The 27,448-nt window shown below is 38.1% G+C and overlaps 1 protein-coding gene and 1 long non-coding RNA gene across 2 annotated transcripts in view; one reads left to right on the top strand and one right to left on the bottom strand.

Moving 5' to 3' along the window:
* Positions 1-16,721, top strand: part of LOC311093929 (uncharacterized protein) — a 331,568-nt gene extending 314,847 nt beyond the window's left edge. Inside the window, 4 exon segments of the mRNA XM_084131603.1 lie at positions 13,427-13,600; positions 14,262-14,435; positions 15,294-15,745; positions 16,031-16,721. Coding sequence (XP_083987729.1) covers positions 13,427-13,600; positions 14,262-14,435; positions 15,294-15,315 — 370 coding nt within the window. The 3' untranslated portion in view covers positions 15,316-15,745; positions 16,031-16,721.
* The window catches only part of LOC311094043, a 182,924-nt gene that overhangs the window by 150,907 nt on the left and 4,569 nt on the right, over positions 1-27,448 (bottom strand). The window lies entirely within an intron of this gene.

Consider the following 27,448-nt stretch of genomic DNA (forward strand, 5'->3'; position numbering starts at 1 on the left):
TTTAGGAGCACAGTCAAAAATTTAGGAGCACCTTCTGATCAATGACAAATTAACCTACCCATTATAAGGCGATGCCGGAGCATTCTTAACTAAATTACAGCCTTTGTGATTTCATGATAGCACTATGCTATATTTTGATTGTAAATGATTTTAAATAGATCGCGTAGCCTTAGAAAACGGTGTAATAATGTGGTTCATGGATTCTCATCTGTGGAATGCGCCACTTCCAGTATTTTGCCGGTTACTCAACACGGGTAAATTGCAATTGAGGATATTTTTAAATCGAGTACTCGACTTTAATCAAGGAATCGTTACAGCCCTAGTTTCAATGGAGGGTGCACCCATAGACCCTGATCAGGTCAGTCGCACTGGTGCTCCTAAATACTTTGTCACTGTCACACCCAGGAAAAAAATAAACATTTCTCACTGTAGAGCCCTGGGATGTCTCGCCAGCGAAGTGTTCATTGCTCTTTTCAGGACCCACCCCACAGTGTCTTTAAGAGTCATGCCTCTGACCATTCCAAGGAGAACAGTCTGAAACAAAGACATGTAACTCGTTAGTTATTTAAGGAATATAGCATGAGTGAGAGTGGGGACTGACTTTTAGGAATGATCTGATTAATGCATAATTTAACTCACCAAATTCTTCTTCTCCTCTGGATTCTTTAATGTCTCCTCCAAACATTGTAGCTCCTCAATAGTTGAAAGTGGGAGCCCAAAATGTGTTGGGTCTGGCGTGAAGTCTGGAGCTGTTGGAGATTTGTAGGAGCTGCATCAGGATGAGCAACTGCTGCTCTCTGATAGAATCAAGCTGGATGAGGATCTCCTTAGCAATTGCTGTAAGACACAAGAAAAAGCAGGCATGATTAGTAGCAAAACATTGTACGTAGATATGTCAGAGTAAACCGAGAGAGATCACTTTGTAGAATTCCTACCTGTAGGCACAGCCTCCCGAGAAGACCTGTTTTTTGTGTCTTCCATGGTGTTGTTTTCCATGGTTGTGTTGACATTTCTGCCTTTATAACTGAGGGGATTATAATCAGAGGAAGGTTAAGTTTAAAATAAAAATGTTAAATGTAAATATACTGTCATAAAGTAACTATATTTTTCTCCTGGTCCTTATTTTAAATAAATAAATAAAAATATCAAAAATTATCGATAGATATGAAACGCTTATATCATGATACAGTTTTCAGCCATATTGCCCAGCCCCAATGAAGGTAACGTTAGCTAATAAACTTTTCAAACCTGCCTGTACAGACCACATTTAGCCAAAGGTAATGTTGATGTTAGCTATAAAGTGCGATTTCAGTTTGCGCCATAAAAGTACAACTAGAGGCCAATTCACACCGCAGACAAACGCCAGCAAACACCAACAAAAAAAAAAGTCACCAAAAGTTGGCCGTTGTATTCAGAATGTTATGAAAAATAAGTGTCATGTTCACACTGCCCCAACAGACACCGACAAACTCGAGCACCCAAAGAAAAACACGAGATATCCATTCATTTTAGCAATACAAGTAAAAGATTGCAGCTTTCAGACACGACTTTCTTCTCGTTTTATATTTTGTTAAATGTCTAGAGAGTGCATCTGTTACAGGCCCCTGTGCAAAAGGCCATTAAATGCATTTCACGACGTCATGTCACAGCGTTCACAAAATGGCGGACGGTCTGCACATAGATCTTCACAACCCAGAACATTAATACACAAAATATTTGCAGTATGAACATATACATCGGAATTACAGGACTCGTGTGCATATTAAGTTGTTGTATCATACCTGTAAAAACAGGAGCAAACCTGTCAGCGTAATCATAATCCCCAGCAACTGTGAAGTCGCCGGCGCAGCTGCTCCTCTACCGTTATAAGAGTCCTCAGTTCATTTCCAAGAGTCCCGATCTCACTCAGCAACAGACATGACCCAGCTTTCAGCAGACCAAAGTCCCACATCATTCCTCTATTTACATAAGTAAAATAAATATTTTCTTACAGGATCAAAATGTCCACATACTTTATGACAAAACGTGTTTGTTGGCGTTTGTCTGTGCGGTATGAATTGGCCTTAAGCCAGCTAACATTTGTTCCACTTCCACAGATCACAGACTGTGCTCGTAAATATTATTCACGTAAATTTCATTCAATACAAACGGTGTCTAGCCTAGCGACTAATTCTTTGCCAAGCTAGCAGAACGAAAATATGAGCTGCTAGCGCAAAAACAGCGCAGCTAGTCAATGTTAGCTTCGTTCGCGCCATAAAAGTAGCTTTCATATTACCCCCACTTGCACTAACGTTACTTTACTCAAATAAGAATTTATTGTTGAAATGTTGATGCTTTTTAAGGAAATTGAACACAAGACTTACCTCAAGTTCACCGTAATGGCGCAGGATCGAAAGGGGATGATTTTAAGTCAGGCGTTGAGTTTTATCACCGAAAGTTGTGCACACGTCACTCAGTGCTGACGCTTGCTGCAGCAACTGTTGAAATCGGCTTCATACCGGTAAACGTATATGAGCCGAGCGCCCAGAGTTTAACCGTCACTGCTGGTGAACATTTGAAATAGCCAGTAAAATGAATTTTAGACTCAATGTTGCTAACAAGACGTTGTGCATGTAGGCTACCCATCCCATAGATATCATGTTTAAAATACACGTATGATCTTCATGACAACTAAATATTTTTGCTATGGTTATAAATATTAAAGAATGCTCTGTGCAAAATGACACTATTATTATTATTATTTACCGCAGATATTTTGTTTTGGAAGTCACGACATTCAACGAGTATAACATCCTAAGATACAGTCAGGAGTTTACGTCAATTTTAAAATAATTTTTATGTTAATTATTGCTACATTAAAACCATCCTTGATTTAACCTAAACCGAGTCATTTCCAGAAGTGGTCCAGATCATACAGCAGAGCCGAGTTACCAGTTACGGTGAACATGAATCGGCCCAGTGCTTTACAGCCGTAACAAAAATGCATGTGCCAGAGCGAGCTGCGGGCCACAATCGGCCCGGTTAACACACGCCGATGCCGAGTCTGAGCCGCAGGCGCCGCGGGGCAGCCGAGCTCGGGCCGATTATACATGCTATCTGGGAGGACGCATGCGCGAGAACTGAGCTCACGGCGTTCTTCTTCTACTACTACTTGTTACTGGCTGCTCACTCCTTGGGAGTATTACCGCCATCTACTGTACAGGATGACGTCCCGACATTGCCGGGTGCGCAAAACGGTCTGTTCATAAGCCGAGGAAGACGCGCACTGTATCCTGTACAGTAGATGGCGTCCCAAGGAGTGAGCAGTCAGTAACAAGTAGTAGTAGAAGAAGAACGCCGTAATCTCAGTTCTCGCGCATGCGTCCTGGCGCTCCCGTGAACTCTCGTCAGAGGCCCACATTGAGGAACACTAATAGTTGGATAAAGTCGTTATTTTTGTTGTTTTTCCGCACAAAAAGTATTGTCGTCGCATGATAAACTTAATGTAGTGCCACTGTAGTCACTTGGACTATTTTAACGATGTTTTTAATAACTATTCTGGGCCGGCGAGTTTGGGTCCCTCTGAAAGCCTATGGAAGAGTCAGAATTCTGTCAGATTTCATCAAAAATATCTTAATGTGTGATCCGAAGATGAACGAAAGACTTACATGGTTGGAACAACATGAGGGTGAGTAATTACTGACAGAATTTTCATTTTTGGGTGAACTAACCCTTTAATGCAATGAAAGCTCAGTCCGTTTCTGCTTCCATTTTCAGGGAATGAGCGCATTTACATGCACGTTATTAACTCGATTATGCTGAATAAACAGACAATGCATGTGGTCATGTAAACGCATTAACCCGTTTTCCTTTATCAGAGTCAAGTCATAGGTTTAAGTATAACCGATCGACTTTTAGATTTTTGCCTCTGATTTCTCCCGGCATTTAAAACCCACGTTATTTGGGCTTATTGAAGTGCGGTGCGACTAGATCAGCTCTTCCCAGATCTTCTCTGGAGCCCCTAAAGCCTGGTTCACACGGGGCAATTTTAAAATTGTCAGAAAATTTTCCAAACCTGAGAGTAACACACGGCGATAAAAAAATCACGGGTCTAACAGTTTTGGTCGTACAGTGTGTGGTGTGCAGCCACACGGCAAAATCAACACATCACACACAAACTGATTTGACTTCCGAGCATTCCCAGGTCAGAAGGGAAATCTCACAAAATCCCTCGAGATCAAATGTGACTTCAGAGTAAACAATCATGGCGGACGAAGAGGATGCAGTGGCGATAGTTTGTAGTTTGTTTTTAACCGAAAAAAAAAAAAACGTTATCAAAAGAAAAGAAAAGACCATCTCCGACGTCCACCGGACTTTCCGGTGCTTCCTCGCCGCTTTGCCACCTCGCTCTCTGATTGGCTGCACACCACAGTCCACAGGCTGTGTGCTCGTTTGTCCCCGGGAGACACCACACACGGGGAGAAATCGGGCCAAAACATCCAACATGTTGGATATCCCCGATTTGAGATTGGAGTGGTCCCGACATCCTTCCAAGCAGACGAGAGCAGTCTTAACACACCACACACGGCAGGAATATCTGATCAGATTATTTTACGATAATCGGAGCATCCTTAAGATTGTCGGAAGGGGTGAATCAGGGCTAAAATCGGCCTAATTATCCTACCGTGTGAACCAGGCTTAACACAACCACTACACATTTTCTTATGTCTCCCTCATATAAAACACCTGTTTCAGCTCATCAGTTCATTAGTAGAGACTGCAAGACCCGAGTAGACAGATGGATGGTGTAACGCAAAGAATATGGTCAGATCACCAGCTCTCCCCCTTTATGTTTAAATTACTGAAATTACCCTGTGATCAAACTCCTTTTGGTTTGAGACCTAATCAAATCACTAGCATCCTAATCCACAAACACCTCTATTGTCCCAAGATTCTTCCTGTTAGGACACTCAGAACAACGACGCCACGAATGGTGCAAATCATTGAATCCCCTATCTGGAAACGGAAATTCCTTCACTGCTGAACAAACAAAGACTCTTTTTGGTTTATGGCTCTGCCGACATCCCTGCAATAAAAGCAATTTCAAGAGAATCCCCAGGGACCCCCTGACGGACATCTATTTACATTTAGACACTCAGTTAACACGTAAGACAACCACCAGACTCTGTTCAAACCAGATGCCTAACTGATAATCTCATCAAAACCAGTAAAACGCACACACAAAGCCTCGCAACCCGTGCTCGAGGACAAAAGTTCAACACGCCAGGAGTTGAACTTTCGAACTATCCGCACACACACACACAGAAAACACCTAGATTCTACCACGTGAGAATCAAAATCGTCTTGTGAAATGTTTAAAATGTATTCTCTTGATGTATGCATGATCCCTTATCCCAAATATTATGCCTATACAGCTTTATTGATTTGTAATCCATTTAATGTGACTATAATCGTGAAAAATCATGTATCTGCGAGTGACTAGGTCATAGAGTTACCATTCGTGGTATCATTCTGCTCCATAAATTCCAACGGTGCGGAATCTTTAACACGAAATATCAAAGGATGCGTTCTTTTATTAATACCGAGTGTTATTAATGTTAGGAACAAAATCATCCTTTCCATACCTTGTCGGAAGGGGCGTATAGACCTCCGAAAACTAAGGAGGTGGCCCGATACGTCATTAAAGACCATTGGCTCACATACGTGAGAGGGCGTGAGTTTAGCTCCTTCAAAATGCCGCGCTTCCATCTTTCCAGCGCAGTCCGCCAGAGAGAGAAAGAAGACCACGCCTTTTTCCTTCAAGGAAAACTTCGCTCGCTTTATTTTCATTTTCTTCCAAGTTTTATTTTCTTGAACCTACTCTACTTTAGTTGATAATCTTCTTCAACCAACAACGAAACCAACTTAAAGCTAAGATCACCTTGCTAAGTTTCGCTCGCCTCAAATCACCATAGCAACCAGACGCTGTGGCAACCTGCTACGACCACGTGATCCAGGCGTTGCCTACCTCGACGCATACACAGACACGAGAGGCCGATCTACGACTCAGAGTAACGTAGCCTTTAAATTTGCAATTTGAAAGAAGGGCAGTTTAAAGTGACCTAACAATTACTAAAGCTGTTGGGGTTTTGTGGTGAATGACTGAACTGTCTCTCCCTATCTCTAAATTCTTTCATTCACACTTACACACTCTTTTACACCCACATATACACACACACGTACCCACGTGTTTCTAGACGCAAACACCACGTGCTACCATAGGCGTGCTCACCCACACACACACACACCTCTCCTCACCACACTCTTACCTTTACACACACACACGAAGCCATTCCTAAGATTCACTCTTAGTCTCTTTTTCCAATCTCTCTCTCTCTCTCTTATGTTCTCCCTTTTTCTTTCTCTGTTTTAACTTTTGATTTGTACGCTTATTTTATTGTATTCCTTATTGCGATCGTATATTGTTCTTGTTTATGCTTATTTACTCCTGTGTGATTTAAGATAGTACCTGTAACCGCTAGCTTGTTTAAATAAACTTTGTTAGATCATTTGAATTAAGTTTGCCTGTTTTGTTTCAATTCTGAGTCCCTGAGTAGTGCAGATCTTACCTCTTAAGCTCTACGGTCAATTTTACTATTGAAAGGAATCTCAAATTGTCTAAAAACACGAAGATAATTACTTTCTTTGTGGCCACAGGAAAGTGTTATCTATCTGTGTTAACGACGCTAGATTTCTGTTCAGAAATTGTACAATTTGTACGCTGGACGTGCATTTTGTACAGTAAATGAACATTCTTCAACGTCTACCTAAAATTTTCCCCAAAATTGAAATCTAATTCTACCTACCTATATCATTAATTACTACAAGAAATCGTGTAATTGTTGATATACGTTGAAGTTGACCTACTCCCTATTTGGGATCATTTAATTCATGTAAGCAACATATGCATATTCCCCTTAATGCTAATTTGAGCTAAGTAATTCCCTAAACATAAGTCATTGTTGTTACAATGGATAAATGTAGATAAACCTCATATAGAGAACCAATCTATCCATGTAAAATTAACTATATATATTCTTGTCTGTATTCTGTTGAAGTGGATTCCCCCAGCAGAGATCACAGGCACCAGAGTCCAGCTGTGTGTCCATGAAGAGTGACCGGTCTATGGACAACATGACATTTAAGAGAAGACAAAAATCAACTCAAATGAGGTATAACATTTCTGTCTAGACAGACTCATCCTGATAGTAACTCACTGTACACAGACTATCCATTATTAATAACAGATAAAGTAAATAGTAACTAGCAACACTTTTAATGCAAGTTAACTTCTTGTTTATTGAAGTATTGTTTCAAGTTACAAGCTATAACACTCTTGCAGTCTTGCTGTTGGTCTGAATATCAGCATGAAATATAGATTGTATGATGCATTGCTTTCTTCATTTGAACAATCTGAAGATCAATTACCAAGATTTATCTTTTAATCTATTATTTTTTAAGTTGATTAGAGAATAAAACTTTACTAAAAGTTCAGTAATCGCAGTATGTTACTTTTGTTACTTTTTATAAAACAGAGTGTACGCTTTCAAATCCGTTCAATTTAATCGCAAATTACAAATACTGTCACGCTGGTTGATGAAGCAGACAGACGAAGTTCGATTCCTAATGATAACAAAGATAATGTACACAAGCAACAGCGTGTTTTAACATAGACACGAACAATAACCGACCAAGGACAGAACTGAACGGGAGAATATATACACAGGGTAAACGAGGGAACTACTGTAACTAGACACAGGTGGATGAAGGTTAACTAATCAGGGACTAACAAGAACAGATGCAGACAAGACCAAACATAATTGTGACAAACACGTTTTGCCGCTCTTTAATGTGGCATGACAGATTCTTTATCAGACGCTTTAGCAACCCTTCATTTAAATGGCAGCAAGAACCAATCGTATCTTTATTGCTAGTTATAGCATGAAATAAACATGAACACAAGAATATATGATGAATATACAGCACAACTTACTGAAATGTGTTTCAACCATGGAGAGATAAAACAGCTTGTGAACCAAGTAACATTACATTTAACTCATTAGTAAGTGTATTAGTAAAATGTTAAATAATAAAATAAATTGCAAATAATTAGAAATTCAAACTAAAATGTGTTTGCGTCAAAGTGTCACAATGATGAAGCGGGTCACATTTATTTTTCTATTAAAAAGAGTTCATTATTGTTACCAGTGTTTGAAAGACTTTTAGAGCCTCTCAACTCTTTCAGGAAGTTCAGGAGCTGCAAGTTATGAGAGTTCATTAAACCGGCCTTATGTGCTATTTACAAATTCAGATTTAATTGAATGTTTATTTATTCTGTCTGAATTTAATTGAATTCAATAATTTGGACATTGTTACTAATTTTTACCTTTAATATTTTAGTAATGATCCAAGTGAAGCAGGTCCACTGTATAGTTGTAACAAATTCACTGGAGGCAAGTTGAGATGAGGACCCAAACGCAAATTTAATTATCAAACAATACAAACACAAAACAAAAGCATGAACAGGCATGGAAAACTCTATACTAAAACAGGAACACAAAACCAAGACTAGAAAACAAGAAACTGGCTCTGGGACATAGAACAAATAATACTCGACAAGGACACAGGGCAAACATGAGGGCTTAAATACTGTACATAGACTAATTACAAGACAAGGAATACCTGTGAACAATGATCAGATGATTAACCAATGACAAGACACATGGCAGGATCACATGACAAGACACAGAAACATGACAATGACAAGAAACACTTTATTTACAATATATTACACAATATTTTACTGCATTAGTTGAGAGGTTGTCCCCTACAAAATGTACATGTATCTCAAATATTTCCAGATTTATTTGAATTGAGAACAGAATCAAATAATGAAATTTATATCAATATCCAATTCCCAGAGGCTTGTGCAAACTGCCAAATAACAGTTTTACTGATATATAGACCAACAGCACTATTGCTTGTGTGATATTGTCTAATTATTTAATTAGAGAGTGTTGTTATTTTACTAAAACTTATCTCTTTATGTTGTAATCTGTCAATCTTTCACTGGTCCAAAGCAGATTCAAATCAAATCTGCTGAAGAAGTTTCAGTGTCTGTGTGAAGGAACAGCAAAGCAGGGAAACCCAACACTCCTGAATGAGATCTACACAGAGCTCTACATCACAAAGAGTGAAAGTGGAGAGATCAATAATGAGCATGAGGTGAGACAGATTGAGACACAATCCAGGAGAGCAGAAACAGAGGACACACCGATCAAATGCAATGACATCTTTAGACCTTTACCTGGACAAGACAAACCCATCAGAACTGTGCTGACAAAGGGAGTCGCTGGCATTGGGAAAACAGTCTCTGTGCAGAAATTCATTGTGGACTGGGCTGAAGGGAAAGAGAATCAGGATGTCCAGCTCATATTTCCACTTCCTTTCAGAGAGCTCAACTTGATGAAGAACAAAACACTCAGTCTTTCAGGTCTTCTTCATGTATATTTCCCTGAAACAACAGAAAAGGAAATATCCAGTGATGAATATAAAGTGTTGTTCATCTTTGATGGTCTGGATGAGTGTCGTCTGTCTCTGAACTTTAAGAGCAAAGTGAAACTGTGTAATATATCTGAATCAGCCTCAGTGGACGAGCTGCTGATGAACCTCATTAAGGGGAATCTGCTTCCCTCTGCTCTCATCTGGATCACCTCCAGACCAGCAGCAGCGGATCTCGTCCCCTCTGAGTGTGTCCATCGAGTGACAGAGGTACGAGGCTTCAATGAGCCACAGAAGGAGGAATACTTCAGGAAGAGAATCAGTGATCAGAGTCTGGCCAATACAATCATCACACACCTGAAGTCCTCGAGGAGCCTCCACATCATGTGCCACATCCCAGTGTTCTGCTGGATCTCAGCCACTGTTCTAGAGAAGATGTTGAGTGAAGCAGAGAGAGGAGAGATTCCCAAGACTCTCACTCAGATGTACACACACTTCCTGATCATTCAGGCCAACATCAAACATGAGAAGGACTATGAGAAGAGAGTCAAAGATGAAGACATGATTCTCAGACTGGGGAAACTGGCTTATCGGCAGCTTGTGAAAGGCAACCTGATCTTCTATGAGGAAGACCTGAGAGAATGTGGCATTGATGTGACAGAAGCATCAGTTTACTCAGGATTGTGCACTCAGATCTTCAGAGAGGAGTTGGGCTTGTATCAGGGGAAAGTCTTCTGCTTTGTTCATCTGAGCATCCAGGAACATCTAGCAGCTCTATATGCACACATTCACTTTACAAATGAGAACAGAAATGTGTTTGACAAAACCATACAAAGTTTCTTTTTTAAAATCTTAAAGCAGAAGAAATATAATTCATTATCTGAGCTGCATCAGATAGCTGTGGATGAGGCTTTACAGAGTAAGAATGGACATCTGGACCTTTTCCTGCGTTTCCTTCTGGGTCTCTCATTGGAGTCCAATCAGACTCTCTTACGAGAACTACTGACACAGACTGGAAGCTGCTCCTACAACAAAGAGGAAACAGTTCAGAACATCAAACAGAAGATCAGGAAGAATCGCTCTCCAGAGAGATCCATCAATCTGTTCCACTGTCTGAATGAACTGGGTGATGATTCTCTGATGCAGGAGATCCAACATTATCTGAAATCTGGAGGAATAGGAGAAACCAAACTCTCCTCTTCACAGTGGTCAGCTCTGGTTTATGTGTTGCTGACATCCGCGCAGAAGATGGATGTTTTTGATCTAAAACAGTTTATTGGAGCACAAAATACAGCAGATGAAGTTCTTCAGAAGCTGCTGCCTGTGGTTAAAGAATCCAGATCAGTTCAGTAAGTCACTCAATCATAAGTGACAACAATCATTACACTGATAAAACTTGATCACATTTATGATTTTAGCATGTTTTCGTACCAAAGCAATACTGTAATAGGAGAAATTCAAATATATCTTAAGTAACCCTTTACAATAACAGTACATGAATAATCATATCCTAATACCTGAATCAATAGTTAATTCAACATGAACTCATGAACTCACGAAGATATGAACTAATCATGAACCAATGTAGAGCTATCCTTAACTACGACTAGACCTAAACTAAATCAACCAGGCTCCATAAGAATAAATAACTACTCTGAATTTGAATCAAACATGATTTAATACTCTCAACGTCGTCTGTTTCTCTCCTGTGGTGAATAATGAATGATATACAAAAAGAAATATACCAAAAAAGTTTACCATCAAGTAACTGAAAAGGATGTATAATCTTTATTAGATTATTTCCAAAATTATTTCCATTTTACTTTTGATAGTGTTTTATGGTGCGTATTTCTAGACACCTTTAAACTTATTTTGATTATTCTCAGGTTAGGTAAAGTACGTCAAATCTATCCTAAATCATAAGTATCTGAATTTTCATTCTCACAATCTATAAGTCATAAGACTTCTTCATGATCTGTTCAGTTCAGTTTTTTAGAAATCAAAGACTTTTGGCAGGTGAGCTTCTTAGATTCAATTAAATATAGTTTTATTATTTACAGTTAACTAGTTTACAAAAAGGCATACTTGTAACAGGACAATTGCATATTTTCCACAACAATAGTTATAAGCATGATTGGATGATGTGAAGAGGTGACAACTGCTTTCATATACAAATCTGTTGAGGAGAAAGGAGAAATTCATATATATCTTATCATTTATATCAGTGTTTCCTGAACTGAGAGACTGAAGAGTGTCATTGTTCTCTACAGGTTGATGTATTGTGGTGTTACAGATGATGGTTGTGCTGCTCTGACTTCAGCTCTGAGATCAAACCCCTCACACCTGAGAAAACTGGATCTGTCATTTAATAAAGTAGGATATTCTGGAGTCGATCAGCTTTCTGATCTACTGCAGGATCCTCACTGTAAACTGGAGATACTGTGGTAAGATTGTATAAAATGTCCCAACATAGTCGTATATTTTAATGGTAAATAATGATTGCCATACAAAAAAAAATCTACTGTGAAATTACTAATGGAAATGTTGATTTTATTTTCATTAGATTTTTTCCAATGTGTCTGACATCATTTTACAATATTAATGATAAATTAAACATGACTGGATGATGTAAAGATGTGACAGCCGTGTTCATATACAGATATGTTGATGATTTTGGGGTATTTGCATAAAAAAATTATATTCGGTTACACTTTATTTTAAGGTGTCATTGTTACAGTGTAATTATATATTTAAGTACTGAGTAATATTAAGCAACTACATGTACTTACTATAGGGTTAGGGTAGGATTAGGATTTGGTTGAGGGTTAGTTGCATGTAAGTATGCATAATTTACTGTTATTACTATGGTAAGTTCATGTAACATATGTAACAAGGACACTGTTAAATAAAGTGTTATCAAATATTCTTGCAATTTTTATCAAATGGAGACTAACCCGCTTAAGCAGTTTGTAGAAGTGGGTCTGAACCTTAGACTGGACCTGTTAATGGTGCCGTGGATTAAGTGTCTGATTGTGAAGTTCTGCTTATCTGAGCTGTAGATCCTGAACTGAGAGACTGAAGAGTGTCATTGTTCTCTACAGGTTGAGGAATTGTGGTGTTACAGATGAAGGTTGTGCTGATCTGAGATCAGCTCTGAGATCAAACCCCTCACACCTGAGAGAACTGGATCTGTCATTGAATAAAGTAGGAGATTCAGGAGTCAAGCAGCTTTCTAAACTACTGAAGGATCCTCACTGTAAACTGGAGATACTTTGGTAAGATTGCATAAAAGTCTTAATGTTGTCTGTTTTTCTCCTGTGGTGAATAATGAATGATATACAAAAATAATATATACAATAAATGTTTACCATCAAGTAACTGAAAATGATGTTTCATCTTCAGTAGATTATTTCCAAAGCTTCTGAGATCATTTTACTTTTGATTGTTTTTGATAGTGTTTTATGGTACGTATTTCTCAACACCTTTAAACTTATTTTGAATATTCTCAGGTTAGGTAAAGTACGTCAAATCTGTCCTAAATCATAAGCATCTGAATTTTCATACTCACAATCTATAGGTCAGAAGACTTCTTCATGATCTGTTCAGTTCAGTTTTTTAGAAATCAAAGACTTTTGGCAGGCGAGCTTCTTAGATTCAATTAAATATAGGTTTATTATTTACAGATAACTAGTTTACAAAAAGGCATACTTGTAACAGGACAATTGCATATTTTCCACAACAATAGTTATAAACATGATTGGATGATGTGAAGAGGTGACAACTGCTTTCATATACAAATCTGTTGAGGAGAAATTCATATGTATCTTATTATTTATATCAGTGTTTCCTGAACTGAGAGACTGAAGAGTGTCATTGTTCTCTACAGGTTGTGGGATTGTGGTGTTACAGATGAAGGTTGTGCTGCTCTGACTTCAGCTCTGAGATCAAACCCCTCACACCTGAGAGAACTGAGTCTGACAGGGAATAAAGTAGGAAATTCTGGAGTCAAGCAGCTTTCTGATCTACTGAAGGATCCTCACTGTAAACTGGAGATACTGTGGTAAGATTGCATCAAATGTCCCAACATAGTCCTCTATTTTATTGGTAAATAGTGATTGCCATACGAAAAAAATCTACTGTGAAATTACTAATGGAAATGTTGATTTTATTTTCATTAGATTTTTTCCAATGTGTCTGACATCATTTTACAATATTAATGATAGATTAAACATGACTGGATAATATAAAGATGTGACATCCGTGTTCATATACAGATATGTTGATGATTTTTGGGTATTTGCATAAAAAAATAATATTCGGTTACACTTTATTTTATGGTGTCATTGTTACAATGTAATTATACAATATATTTAAGTACTGAGTAATATTAAGCAATTACATGCACTTACTATAGGGTAAGGGTAGGATTAGGATTTGGTTAAGGGTTAGTTACGTGTAATTATGCATAATTTACTGTTATTACTATGGTAAGTTCATGTAACATATGTAACAAGGACACTGTTAAATAAAGTGTTATCGAATATTCTTGCAATTTTTATCAAATGGAAACTAACCCGCTCAAGCAGTTTGTAGAAGCGGGTCTGAACCTTAGACTGGACCTGCTAATGCTGCCATGGATTAAGTCTCTGATTGTGAAGTTCTGCTTATCTGAGCTGTAGATCCTGAACTGAGAGACTGAAGAGTGTCATTGTTCTCTACAGGTTGAGGGATTGTGGTGTTAGAAAAAAAGGTTGTGCTGCTCTGACTTCAGCTCTGAGATCAAACCCCTCACACCTGAGAGAACTGGATCTGTCATGGAATAAAGTAGGAGATTCTGGAGTCAAGCAGCTTTCTGATCTGAGGAAAGATCCACATTATAAACTGGAGAAGTTTCTGTGAGTAGTGATGATTAAAACTGTTCATATTTTAATTGAAAGTTAATTTAGTTTCTTCTTAGTTTACTTTCCTTGTGATGGTGAATTACTCACTAAAAACATGTTTAATAAGAGTTTAATTCATTAATTTTTTCATTATAGTTTATAGCAACAATCAAATATCTTCAAGTTTCTTTTTATTTCAAACAATTCAATATTTTGCTTTTATCATTGTCAATGTTAATTGCAATAAAAGATAATGGTAAATATTTATCACTAGATTCTTATCATAAATAAAACTGACCCAGTGGCACAGAAAGAGGACAGTCATACAGGGTGTTGTGTGAACATGCAATTTATTCTGTTATGACTTATATAAACAGGCTTATATTGGTTATAATAATGTCTTTATGTAAAGGAAAACACTGTAATAGATTTCTTATAAGGGAAATCTTTATGTAAAGGAAAACACTGTAATAGATTTCTTATAAGGGAAATCTTTATGTAAAGGAAAACGCTGTAATAGATTTCTTATAAGGGAAATCTTTATGTAAAGGAAACCATTATTATTGGTTTATAGTAAAAGACACTGAGACATGTTTAATTGAAAATTGTTTAATTGGTTTATAGTAAAAGACACTGAGACATGTTTAATTTGAAATTGTTTTATTTGTTAATCTGATTGATTGAAGAAAAGACACTGTAAACCATTTAGGAGAAAAAGATGTTTATTGAAATAATACAATACTGAAATGACTGAAGTATATCCTGTGTTGTAAGCATGTATTAAAGAAAGAAATGGGTTAGATAGAAAAATAACATGTATTAGAAAGTATATTCAGTAAAATGAAAAAGTATTACCTGGTTGTTGTATTCTAGACCAAAAGGAGAAGACAGCTGAGGGCCCGAGCTCGTATGTGGAAAGCAAGGCAAAGGAAGGCGTCTTTTATGGAGATTGTAAAAAGACTGAAGGAGTTGACAATTGTTCCAGATCTGGGATTGGATAAATTGTCCATATGTAATTGAATATGTAATGAAGGGGTGTGATGAAATGAATTATAAAAAGTACAGTGAGACATATGAGAGGCAGACGCTGTGAAGGAAGACGGCCTCTCCCTTGTTTGATGATCCAAGCCTGCCACCTGCTGACGAAGCTTGTAAACTGACAACTTTTGAACTTTATATTGACTTTTGATATTGTATGTAGAACAACTGTTATAGAAAAAATAAAATACTAATAATTGATACAAAAAGAACCAACTTGCCATAAGTCTCTACTTTATAAAAGAGTTGAGCTGAACTAAACCACGGAGAAGTCTTTCGGCTGAATTGTGAGTATGGACATTTGAATACTTATTATTTAGAACGAATTTGACTTACTTTACCTTAACCTGAGAATAATTAAAATAAGGTAGAAGGTGTGAATATTTAAGAACCATTGAGAGAATTAAATTGAACACCATAAAACAAGGATTATAGATAAGCTTTAACAATCGTGTATCTCAGTATTACATTATAATCTCTCACTTAATCATCTAAGTAGTTTCTTTTAGTTGTTCTAAAGTTGATAATGCAATAATGTCGCACACATTTGACTGTCTGTGTTTTACTTACAGGTGTTAGATGTTAGTCTGACCTTCTCTGGATCAGCTGATGGAGAATAAAGAGCCTCTACAGACACAATCACATTCAACAGAATCAACAGACACAAACCCACAGTGATCATCACACACACATGTGTGTGTGTAACTTTACAGAATGATCCAATCCTTCATCCAAAGTCAAACAAGGAAACCTTCAACCAGATGAACTGGATAAATATTCTAAATGTTCAGATCCAATCTGACCTCTGACCTGTAATGCCTGAATCATAATCATACACTGTTCATCCGTTGGTCAGAGGAGAACTGAGTGACTGAGTCTGGTTTCTGCCAAGGTTTTCTTCTCCATTCTGTCACTGATGGAGTTTGAGTTCCTGCCACTGTTGCCTCTGGCTTGCTTAATACTTAAGACACTTAATATTCAACAATATTATTGATCTGCATTGACACCATTATATGAGAAATGAACTGAGCTGGACGATGACATCATTGTTTTCTCCAGAGCGGCTGTATAGATAAATGAAAGTATATAGTAATAATAAAGTAATAACCTTTTTACAACAGAAATGAATCAACACCGAACTTACTTAAGCTGGACTATGACACAATTTTCTTCTAGATCTGTTGTACAGCAGGAACAAACTTTGTTGCATTATTTTCCTGTTATCACTGTAAAGCTGCTTTGAAAACATCTGTATTGTAAAAAGCGCTGTATAAATAAAGGTGACTTGACTTTTGTTTCTACAGAAGTGACATTTACACTGCAAACGCTCTACTACAAACATCTCCATATATAATATTTATTTAATGACTTAATTTGAGTAATTCGGCCCACCAAACATATTCAAATGCCTTTAATTATAGTAACATTCACAATTAAATCATCTATTGCTTTTTAAGCAATGATACATCACCACTTTTAAATGTTACATGAAAATCTATTTTTTTTATTTGAACTCATAATCTATGGACACCTTTCAGTAATAAAATGGTTAATCATGTTTTCATGTTCAGTTGCAGAATATACATTCTCATATGCTGTATTTAATCTATTGCCAACTTCACATTAAATATTGTGTATGAATGATTAACTGTATTCTATTATAAGTCGATTCAGCCGTCAGAGATGAAACTCAGAGTCCAGCTGTGTGTCCATGAAGAGTGACCGTTCTGGACAAACCAGTGAAATCAACTGATCTGAGGTACAGCATTAATGTCTGGATGGAAAGATAGAAAGAACTAACTAGATCTTTCTATGTGAGGTTTATCTGTCAAATTAACTATATTAATGCTTGTCTCAATTCTATTATCTCTGTTCTATTCTATTACTTATACCAACTCACATTACTTTTACCTCTTTAATTTGTGGTAATCTATTATTGTAATATTTTGTTCATGACTCTCTATTAACTCTTTCCCCCGACATTGATGGAAATCTCCAGCTTTCCGTTGTAACACTTCAAATTAAAGACAAAATGAAACACAAAAAATAAGGGGGAACCACATCCAAGGTATATTTGCCAAACAACAGTTCAGAACAAATGCATACCAATTTTTTTTATGAAAAATACAACCACACCAGAAATCAACAATAGGCCTACGCCACAATCACCAAAAAAAAAACAGATATAAAGAGTCCTTCACTATCAACTTAGTCCATAAAATGTCCACACAGAAACACAAACTGATAATATGGGAATATAGATAATGTGGGTGTAATGAAGATAAGGAACCTGTAATCCAGCGATGATCAATCAGTGCACAGTCTGTGCACAAAAAAAAATCAGTTCAAAGTCAGTTCAGTTGTGACCACAGTCTCGTCGTAGCGAATAACTCACTCAGACAAAAATAGTTGGAAAAAAAAGGGGGAAAAAATATAATCCAAAAGGGTGATCCAAACAAAGAAGTGTTGATGCTGGTGTAAAGTCTGTGGTGAATGCATAGATTTCGTAGCCTAAAAATCTAGACGCACCCTAGCGGCAGCAAAATGTATTTTGCAGCCAGGGCAGTCTAGCAACTCTCCATTGACTTTCGAGCTGCAAAAACCTAAATTGGGTCAGGCCAATCACGTCGTGTATAGAGTAGGCGGGGCGGGCTTAACATAATGACGACAGAGTTGCGACGGTTCCTGCCACTTGAAAACACTGAATGACGGCTGCTGGCGAGCAGTCTGTCGAATCGGCTTTGGCCGCGACTCTGGAGGACTTGGAGTTAAGCTTTTCTTTGAGAAAAGAGCAAAGAACGGCACTTAAGTCATTCTTAAAAAAAGGAAGATGTGTTCGTAGTTTTGCCGGCCAGATATGGCAAAAGTTGAATCTATCAACTAACGTTAGCTCCTCTGTTGGGAAAACGCTCTGGTTGGTTGAAGCGTTGTCCTATTGCGTGCAGAGGGAATTTGAAAGACAGCTGTTTATCCCGCCCTTCGGATTGAGCCGTGTCTATGGTGAGTTGCCAGACCCAACATCTAGAGGTCCGGATTGTTTGTTTATGTTAGCTTGGCTAGCTACCGCGGTGCGTCTGGCTACAGTATCTGTAGCTACCGTAGTTTGTATATTTGATGTACTCAACCAAGTTAGCTGACATTTTTAATTTCATGTATAGGTTAATCATTCCCAAAGGCTTAATGACCCTCAGTTAAAGCCATGGATGATGGTGAGGAATGATGGGGTTGTCTTGGGAGCCCACTGCAATTGCACAGCTGGACTTAGTGAGAGCTGCTCCCATGTGTCAGCTGTGTTGTTCAGCATATGGCAGCATAACAATGGAAGAAAAGAAGAGACAGCTGTAACATCTAAGAAGTGCAAGTGGGCCACCCCAAGTGAGGAATCTTTAAAGAAAGTGGAGTATCAGCAGGGCAAGGACATCATTTTTAACAACTCTCAACAATATAAAAAAGTTGTAAAATGTGACGTGAAAACACGGCAGACTGCTGATTGTTCAGAGAGAATCATCACTATTCACTGCGTCATCATCAGCCTCTCACACACGGATGTCATGGTAGGAACAGCTGGATTCAGGATTTCACCCCTGCACCCATTTATTGGGGCCTCACCTGATGGATATGTTTCCTGCAGCTTCAGGTGTCATAGAAATGAAGTGCCCATTTTCTGTAAAGGACCTTTCTGTTAATGAGGCAGTAAATTCTGTTGCACACTTTTGCCTTGAAAAAGATGCGCAAGGAAAAATTAGACTGAAGCGGGACCATGCATACTATTATCAAGTGCAGATGCAGCTATTTGTTACTGACAAACCCTATTGTGATATCATTGTGTGGACTGAAAGAGGAAGTACTTCACCTTTTGTTGAATGTGTCACACCTGATGTGGCATTCTTTGACAAAGAATTGGAATGTGCTTGTGACTTCTTTAAAAAATGTATCATTCCAGAGCTGCTAGCCAAGTATTTTTCTGCACCAAAACCAGCAGCATTTGCTGATCATAGTCAACAACAGTGGTGCTACTGCCGTGAGCCAGAAGCAGGGAACATGTTGATCTGTGCATCAGGTTTTTGTTCAGTTAAAAAGTTTCACCAAACCTGCCTTCACATGAAAAGGGTTCCAAAACAGTGGGTATGTCCTAGCTGACGAAAAGTAATCAATGCCCAAAAAAGAAAAAAACCTTAGTGAGGAGACTGTGAAATGAGTAAATAGTAGTAGCTGATACTGTACTCTCTTGTTTATGAATTAACAGTTGTTAAACCAATGTTGTTCTCTTCCCCATCATTAGTATTAAGTATCTGTAGCAAACAAGGATATGAAACATGGGTAGGTCATTCATATCAAACACACCAGAACAAATATCTGCTTGGGTGGAACTCAGTTAGAATGGGTGGATGTGCAGCTTGATCTGTAAACAGAATGTTATCGCATCAGAATAGCGAGTGATCAAAATCGAAGTAATAACAAGGAAGCAAGAAGTGAGAGTCAAAAAGGTTTATTTCCTGGTTGAGCACATCTGTAGCCAGTCACATCAGCTCAATTTACTGTACATCCTCATCACTGGAAGGGCACCACAGATTCAGACACATTTGTAAGTGCACAACATATGCTCACAATCTTGTCAAGGTAGGTCACATCATTTTCTCTGTCTATGTCCGTGAAACTTATGGGGACAGTGCTTTGCAAGACTGTACTTTTGACAGAGAACTCCTATTACTCTTTCAATATGTATCCTAAGAGAGGCTAGACATCTGGTGTTCTCCAAGTCAACAGGATCTAACTGCTTCTTTCCATGAGTAAATGCTGGAATCTTTAATTGAGCTTGGCATCTCTGAATGGACTCTTTAACCAGGAAACCTCTGTCCGCTAAAACTACGTCCCCTGGGAGCAAATGAGATAAAAAGATACTTTGTTCTGTGACCGTATTATTAAAATATTTCATTGTGTGGTGTGATTTGTAGAGTAGAGCGTTGGCGCTAGATAGTAGATCGTTGGCGCTAGCAACGCCAAGGTCATGGGTTCGATTCCCAGGGAAAGCAAGAACTGACAAAATGTAAAATGTGTACCTTGAATGCAATGTAAGTCGCTTTGGATAAAAGTGTCTGCCAAATGCATAAATGTAAAATGTAAATGTCTTTACATGCAAGACCCAAATTTGTATGGTGAGTAACACTGAGCACTGGCTAGCAATCTAAAGGGATGCAAACACATGTATGGTCAAAAAAGAGAGAGGTTATCGAAGCCCTTGCCCCGCGGCAAATATCCAGATACTTACATAATTGGGATGGATTTAATCCTTTTTAAGTTATTTTGCAGTGTAAGATTACAGTTAACACCTTTTAATATTACATAAATGTTTTATGTATTCTTATTAAACTTAATGAGTGTATAAATCAGCAGCAAAAAGTAATTCTTGAAAAAATCTGCACAGTAATTTTATAAAATCTAAACATGTTAATAAAAACAAATTACTATTAGTACTCTTATAAAATTCAATCAGGCAATCATACATTTCACAATTTTATATTTATATATTAATGTCAAGAATTCAGAAGTATATATATTTATATAGCCTACACTACACAAAAATAATATACAATTAAATGATGCTTATTTTAAATGTATTGAGCAGGCTAGGTATAAAAAAATATAGGCTTTTAATAATCTTTCAGTGCGCAAAACCATGATAATATAAAAATGCTTCAAAACAGAGCGCACAAAGTGCGTATGTGCATGTAACCCTGTTAATTTTGCCCCAATAAAGTCCTGAAATGACCTTTAAAGGTGCTCTAAGTCATGTCACACGTTTTTTAGGCCAAAACATTTTTTGTCACATACAGCAAACATCTCCTCACTATCCGCTAGCTGCCTGTTCCCTGGACACACTGTAAAAAAAACGCGGTCTCTGTAGACACCACAGGCTCCACAAACAGCAAGAAAAACAAACTAGACTCACCCGCACCATGAAACACAACAAACAGTGCTCCAGCCAATCACCGACAAGAAGTGTTGGAGGGTGGGGTTTGGGGGGTTAGAGCGCGTGCACATGAAGGGGGTGTGGAGGAGAGAGAAGCATGACGAGGGAAGTTTGAATTATGGCCGAAACACGACCAAAGAGATGACTTTCCGATGAACAAATTGCAAAGAAGAGGGACGAGGATAAGGGACACGCAAAATACCGAATTTACATCGGAAAAAACTTCGAAAGGTGGCGAGAACTCCGCCGGCAGAAGGGCTTCCAGTCAGACACTCAGTTCTGTTTTTGCTGAACCGGTGTGTAAATCCATATTTCTTTCTAAACTGACGTTCATGTTCGCCAAACCAACACAAGGATGTAATTAGCTAGAACTATGCAGTCAGCGTTAACTTTGGTGAAAACATACAACATATGTTTCTAGCAACTAGCGATCGATCTCTATTGTAAATGATCAAGCAAATTCACAGTAGGGCGACAATTTGTGTGAATGAATGTTTTCATCCACTGTTTGTTATGAATTAGAATGTTCATTTATAGGCTGTTGACAACTTTGACTAAATTTGTTTACGACGCCGCCGTTGTTTATGCTCACTGGGAAACGCGAAGCTAACGTTATCTTGTTATTATTGCGTCCTTGTATGGGAGCTATAGTTATGAAGTTAACCTCAGGTGGTGAAACGATTTTAAGATGATGTTTCTCTTTTTCTGCAATATATAAAACCCTTTATCTAACTTGGCGACATTACACATTGAATGAAGTATCAGTAAAACTTAATTTTGTTTGTACTAGTGCCTACTTTGACTTTCCTTTATGCCGGAAGGGAGGGGAGGAGGGAGGAGACGGGATGAGGAGGAGGGAGGGTCTAGCTAGCCTCCGTTTTGTTTGACAACCATTTGAATGTCAACAAGAAGTTATGACTCCCGACATCGCTTACAGCACCTTTTAAGGGGTTAAACAGGGAATTAAAAATAACCTCTCATTCTCCTTCACCTGTAGATCACTGGATGTTGCTGGTTGGACTGACTGTGGTTCTGCTGGTTCTGCTGGCTCTGACTGGTGTCGTGATACACAGACGTCTCCACAGAGATCACTTGAAAGATGAAAGCACTGAGTTCAGGGATCCAGAAGTGTTGATTTCAATAGCCGTGTTTCCACTGTCACTTCCGGATCCTGATCGGGCCTTGTCTGGGCCAGCGGACTGGGTTTCTGGACCATCGATTAAGTTATCTTAGTCCAAAGCGGCTTGACGGGCTTGAGGAGTGGTCATGACCAGAGGAGTTTCTCTGAGTCTGGAGACGACAGCGGCGGATGAGTCCATGTACCAGAAACATCAGCATTAAACACTTTAACAGCGTTTATACCTCTAAACTCTCTCTCAGAGACAGCAGCGAGTGCTTGAAGAACTTCTGTCTGTGATCCGATGTGGATTCTGGTCTCCGTATAAGGCAGAAATATTCATACACGAGCCAAAAGACTGTGTGCTAACCATTACCATAGTAAACATAGTAAATACAACCGCTAGAAGAAATCAGACAAATCATCTGCTATCAATCGTGTATTTATTTAATCTGGCTAATGCTAAAGTGTGCTGAGGATCTGTGGATCATGATGAATCTAGTGCTGTAGTTCTCCAGTTCAGGCTCTAGATGCTTCTCTATCGTCTCAGGACTCGTGTTGGACTCAGTCATTGATCAAATGTTCTAGTTGTTCTCGAGTCCAGCAATATATGCTTTTTTCTGCTTCAAAACTAAACCATTTCCTTCAGAGGAATCAGTCAACATATTTCTGCAATATATATTTAATTTTCAGTGCGTATGAACATGTGTGCTGCAGTCCATACCTCAGGAGTCTGTGTGATACTGAATCTGCTCTTACTATTAATGTAAAGCAGCCTTAAATATCTCATACATGATCTAGGAATTATTGTTTCTGTTTAATTCATCAACTGATGACTGGGAATGAGTTGAGAACTGATGACTGGGAATGTGAAACAGTGTGTGTGCATGATGTACATATGTATATTTTGTATAGTTTTCTATGTAAATAAATATGTATATGTTGCTTTTGTGTGTTTAATAGATCGTCTGCACTGTTCTTTGTGAATCTGCAAGAATGTGTTGTGAAAAAACAAAATTAAACCACTCTTGTAAGAAAGTTTTGTTGGCATGTATTTTTGTATAAAAATATATATTTTAATATTTTGCTGTGTTCAGAATAAAATTTGTTTTGTTTTTGCAAAATATACAATGACATATGAAGAGGTTGTTTGAATAGTTTACATCATGCGGAGCCGTATGAGGATCTAAACAGAAGAAGAACAACGCTTGATGGAGTTTCATGTCTTATTATCAGTCCTCATTAAAGCTGCTCTAAGTGATGTTGGGCGACGTCACTTCCTGTTGAGGTTTAAAGTATTGTCAAACAAAACAGAGGCTAGCTCGACCCTCCCTCCTCCTCATCCGCACACTAACCCCCCAAGCCCCACCCCCCAAATCCTTCTTGTCGGTTATTGGCTGGAACAGTTTGTTATGTTTCGTGGTCCAGGCTGGGCCAGTTTGTTTTTGTTGCCGTTTGTGGAGCCTGTGGTGTCTACAGAGACTGCGTTTCTTTACAGTGTGTTCAGGGGACAGGCAGCGAGATCAGCAGATCTACAGCAGATCTAGAAGAAAATAGTGTCACAGTCCAGCTTAAGTAAGTTCAGTTTTGATTTCATATCTGTTGTAAAAATGTTATTAATTTAGTTAATTTATAAATATAGTCGCTAAATCGTCCGGCTCAGTTCTACACATTTGCTGAATTCAGGAGCACATACTGGCATGAGAGATTTTCATTTCCTTAAGTAGCTAAAGTAAACACACACCTTTATGGGATGCAAGTTAAGGAGAACTTGGTAAAGATAGAGCATGATAAAGCCCACATTAAGTACACATAGCCTACATTTTAGTCCAGATCAGTAAATGTATATTAAGATATAAATTAGATAACTAGATCATCTCATTTATAAGAAATAACTCAATCTAGAATCTACATTCAAACCATATGGGAAGCGTTTTTAATGTGGGTTTTATCATGTATGACATTGGAAATAATCAAAATATTTGAGTGAGTGTGCAGTTCAACTCTTTACTTAGAGAGAGAGATTGACACATATACATATATGCCTATTATAAATGTGTCTTTTGTGTGTTCACACCATAGACTGTAAAACAAGCAAGTTCACATATTTCCAATATCTACTGTAATGTTGCTCCAGAAACCATGTGGAGAATGTTTTAATGCCAGGAGTAAACAGAGTCTCACCAGAAGAAGCCATCAAGACAGGCAACAAGAGAAGATTAAAAAGAAAATGAATTGTGAAAGTGAGTAGAGAAGACTAGGGGAAGATAAACCTACACGTGTTAGCTAAGCTTGAGCCAGACAGAACATCAACCTGACCGCCTCTCGAAATAAATTATAGACCCATCCATTGATATATAGAAATGAATTTATATCTACCTACCCTAGCTCTATCTAGATAATCGTTTATAAATAATAAATGTTGCATCATGATAAACAACAATAACTTAGCAGATTATTTAACATGCCTCAATTCTTGCCGCTGTACAGACTCCCCCAACTGGACACATCAGGAACAGCAGGGGCGTAAAACTGCCTCAGCCCAGTAACCCTAACCCAGTAGAGGACACAGGGATAACCCTAACCCAGTAGAGGACACAGGGATAACCCTAACCCAGTAGAGGACACAGGGATAACCCTAACCCAGTAGAGGACACAGGAATAACCCTAACCCAGTAGAGGACACAGGAATAACCCTAACCCAGTAGAGGACAATACAGGAATAACCCTAACCCAGTAGAGGACACAGGAATAACCCTAACCCAGTAGAGGACACAGGAATAACCCTAACCCAGTAGAGGACACAGGAATAACCCTAACCCAGTAGAGGACACAGGAATAACCCTAACCCAGTAGAGGACACAGGAATAACCCTAACCCAGTAGAGGACACAGGAATAACCCTAACCCAGTAGAGGACAATAAAGAGCTGTCAGACCTCACCTGAGTAGGAGGAGCAGATACTGCTATACTGGAAACTTGAGCTCATTTTGGATACTTTTGCTTTTGTTTTTACTTCACTAAATCATCTTTTTAAACGCGCGGTGGCTTTTTGACACCTGAATATAAGACTCATGCAGATCTCTAATCATGTAAGTTTTCATGTTTCTAAAAATAACTGTGTTATTATAGTACATAGGCCTATTTGTGTTTCTGTTTTAGGAAAACTAAACCTGCTGGTGACGAGGAAATGACCAGTTACTGTGATTATGATGATGGGTTTGAGTTATTAATATAATTATCAACTTGTTACAGAATTTGTAAAGCCTGTTTGTGTATTGAGTTTGACTGATCATTTTCAGTATTAGCCTACACAGGAATCTTTTATAAAACAAAAGATTCAGGTTATAGTTTGATGTTATTCATTAGATATTTTGAACATGTAAGATCCACATGTGTTAAATATTCAGACAGAATGAAGTGTGAGTGTTTAGTAATATTTTACTGCTCAGGAAAGTGTTTTATCCCTGTATAAATGTGTTTGTGACGTGTGTCTGTGCTTCTGACACACATAAACCAGTTCTTCTGGTTTCTCATCAGGTTTCTGAATCTTCTGCTGCTGTTTTGCTTTGTCGCATACAGTGGTGAGTATCATTTTTTTTCATAAATGGTAACAATCTTTAATATTCAATCGCCAAGTTTGACGTTGTTTGGATTAGAAATGCAAAAGATATCGTTAAATATCTTGGCAAAAGAAGCACTTAGAAGGTTGTGGTTTAAAAATAAACATTCTGACATAAACACTCTGTCAGCTAAACATTAAAGGTCCCATTCCATGGATTATTTTTATTATTTTATAATGTTTCCAGGGGTGCCTTTATAATGTTAGTATGTTTTTTAGATAAAAAATTATTATAATTTAGAAATAAAAGGCATATTTCCTAGCCAGATTTCATTCCCTGGTTTGAACACTCTGTTTGAAGGGGCGTGTCTGCTGTGAGACTTCAGCGTAAACGCCCTCTGCTGTGATTGGCTGACATGCTTGCATATGAAATATCTGGCATTACATGTGGAACTATCTGGAAAACTTTTACTATTACAGCTATTATACGTTTTTACTATTACAGCTATCGGGATTAACGAATCGTGAGAAGTTTTTTAAGTATTTAGATCTATTTCAATCACATAAAAGTTTGCAGTGAGCGTTGAGCAGATGACAGCCTGTTGATCGCGTGAAAAAAGATCTTATCATTGCAACGCAGTTTCTGCACTCACTAATGATTTCACCAATGCAAACATGAGGCATATAAATACAGTAAGAGCTTCGTTGTGCAGTGTAACAGCGTCATTGATTTCATAACGAGTTTTGGCAAGTGTCCAGATAAACTCGCGCTGTGTGATTGATTGACAGCTTGGACGATTGGAAAGGGATTGTTCTTTGATCGCTTTCTGTATATTAATCACAGTTTAAGTAAGATTATTTTCATCCTACTAAGAGAAACGATGTTAAGTTGATCGCTACTTCCATATTAAATCACTACTTACCGCTTGCCGGAATATAGTTGAAATTGCCCCCTTCGTCAGTATGAAACGCTGAGAGAAGCCTGCTTGATATTATCCCAGGTTAGAAAAACAGTCCGTGGTGAAATGAACAGAGCAAACTAACAACTTCGAATTAAACTTTTGCGGTATCCGATTATAGATAAACATCAACCACGTCTGTTGACATTTCGCCAACAATACGCCTGTATTCCTGTGGGCGGAGGTTAGTCTAAACACGGTTCTAGTGACATCATTAATGAAGGAAGTAGAGGGATGTAGTCCAATCGAGCCGTTCGTTGTAGTCAACTTCTGTTAAATAAAATATCTCGCTTGGCATTGAACTTTGAGCTTTATAATTTTACAGATATATTTATACTCTAACAACAACATTACACACTAACTAAAGTTTGAAACATGGGAT

Source organism: Abramis brama (assembly GCF_963993115.1).
Source record: "Abramis brama genome assembly, chromosome: 12".
Lineage (NCBI taxonomy): Eukaryota > Metazoa > Chordata > Actinopteri > Cypriniformes > Leuciscidae > Abramis > Abramis brama.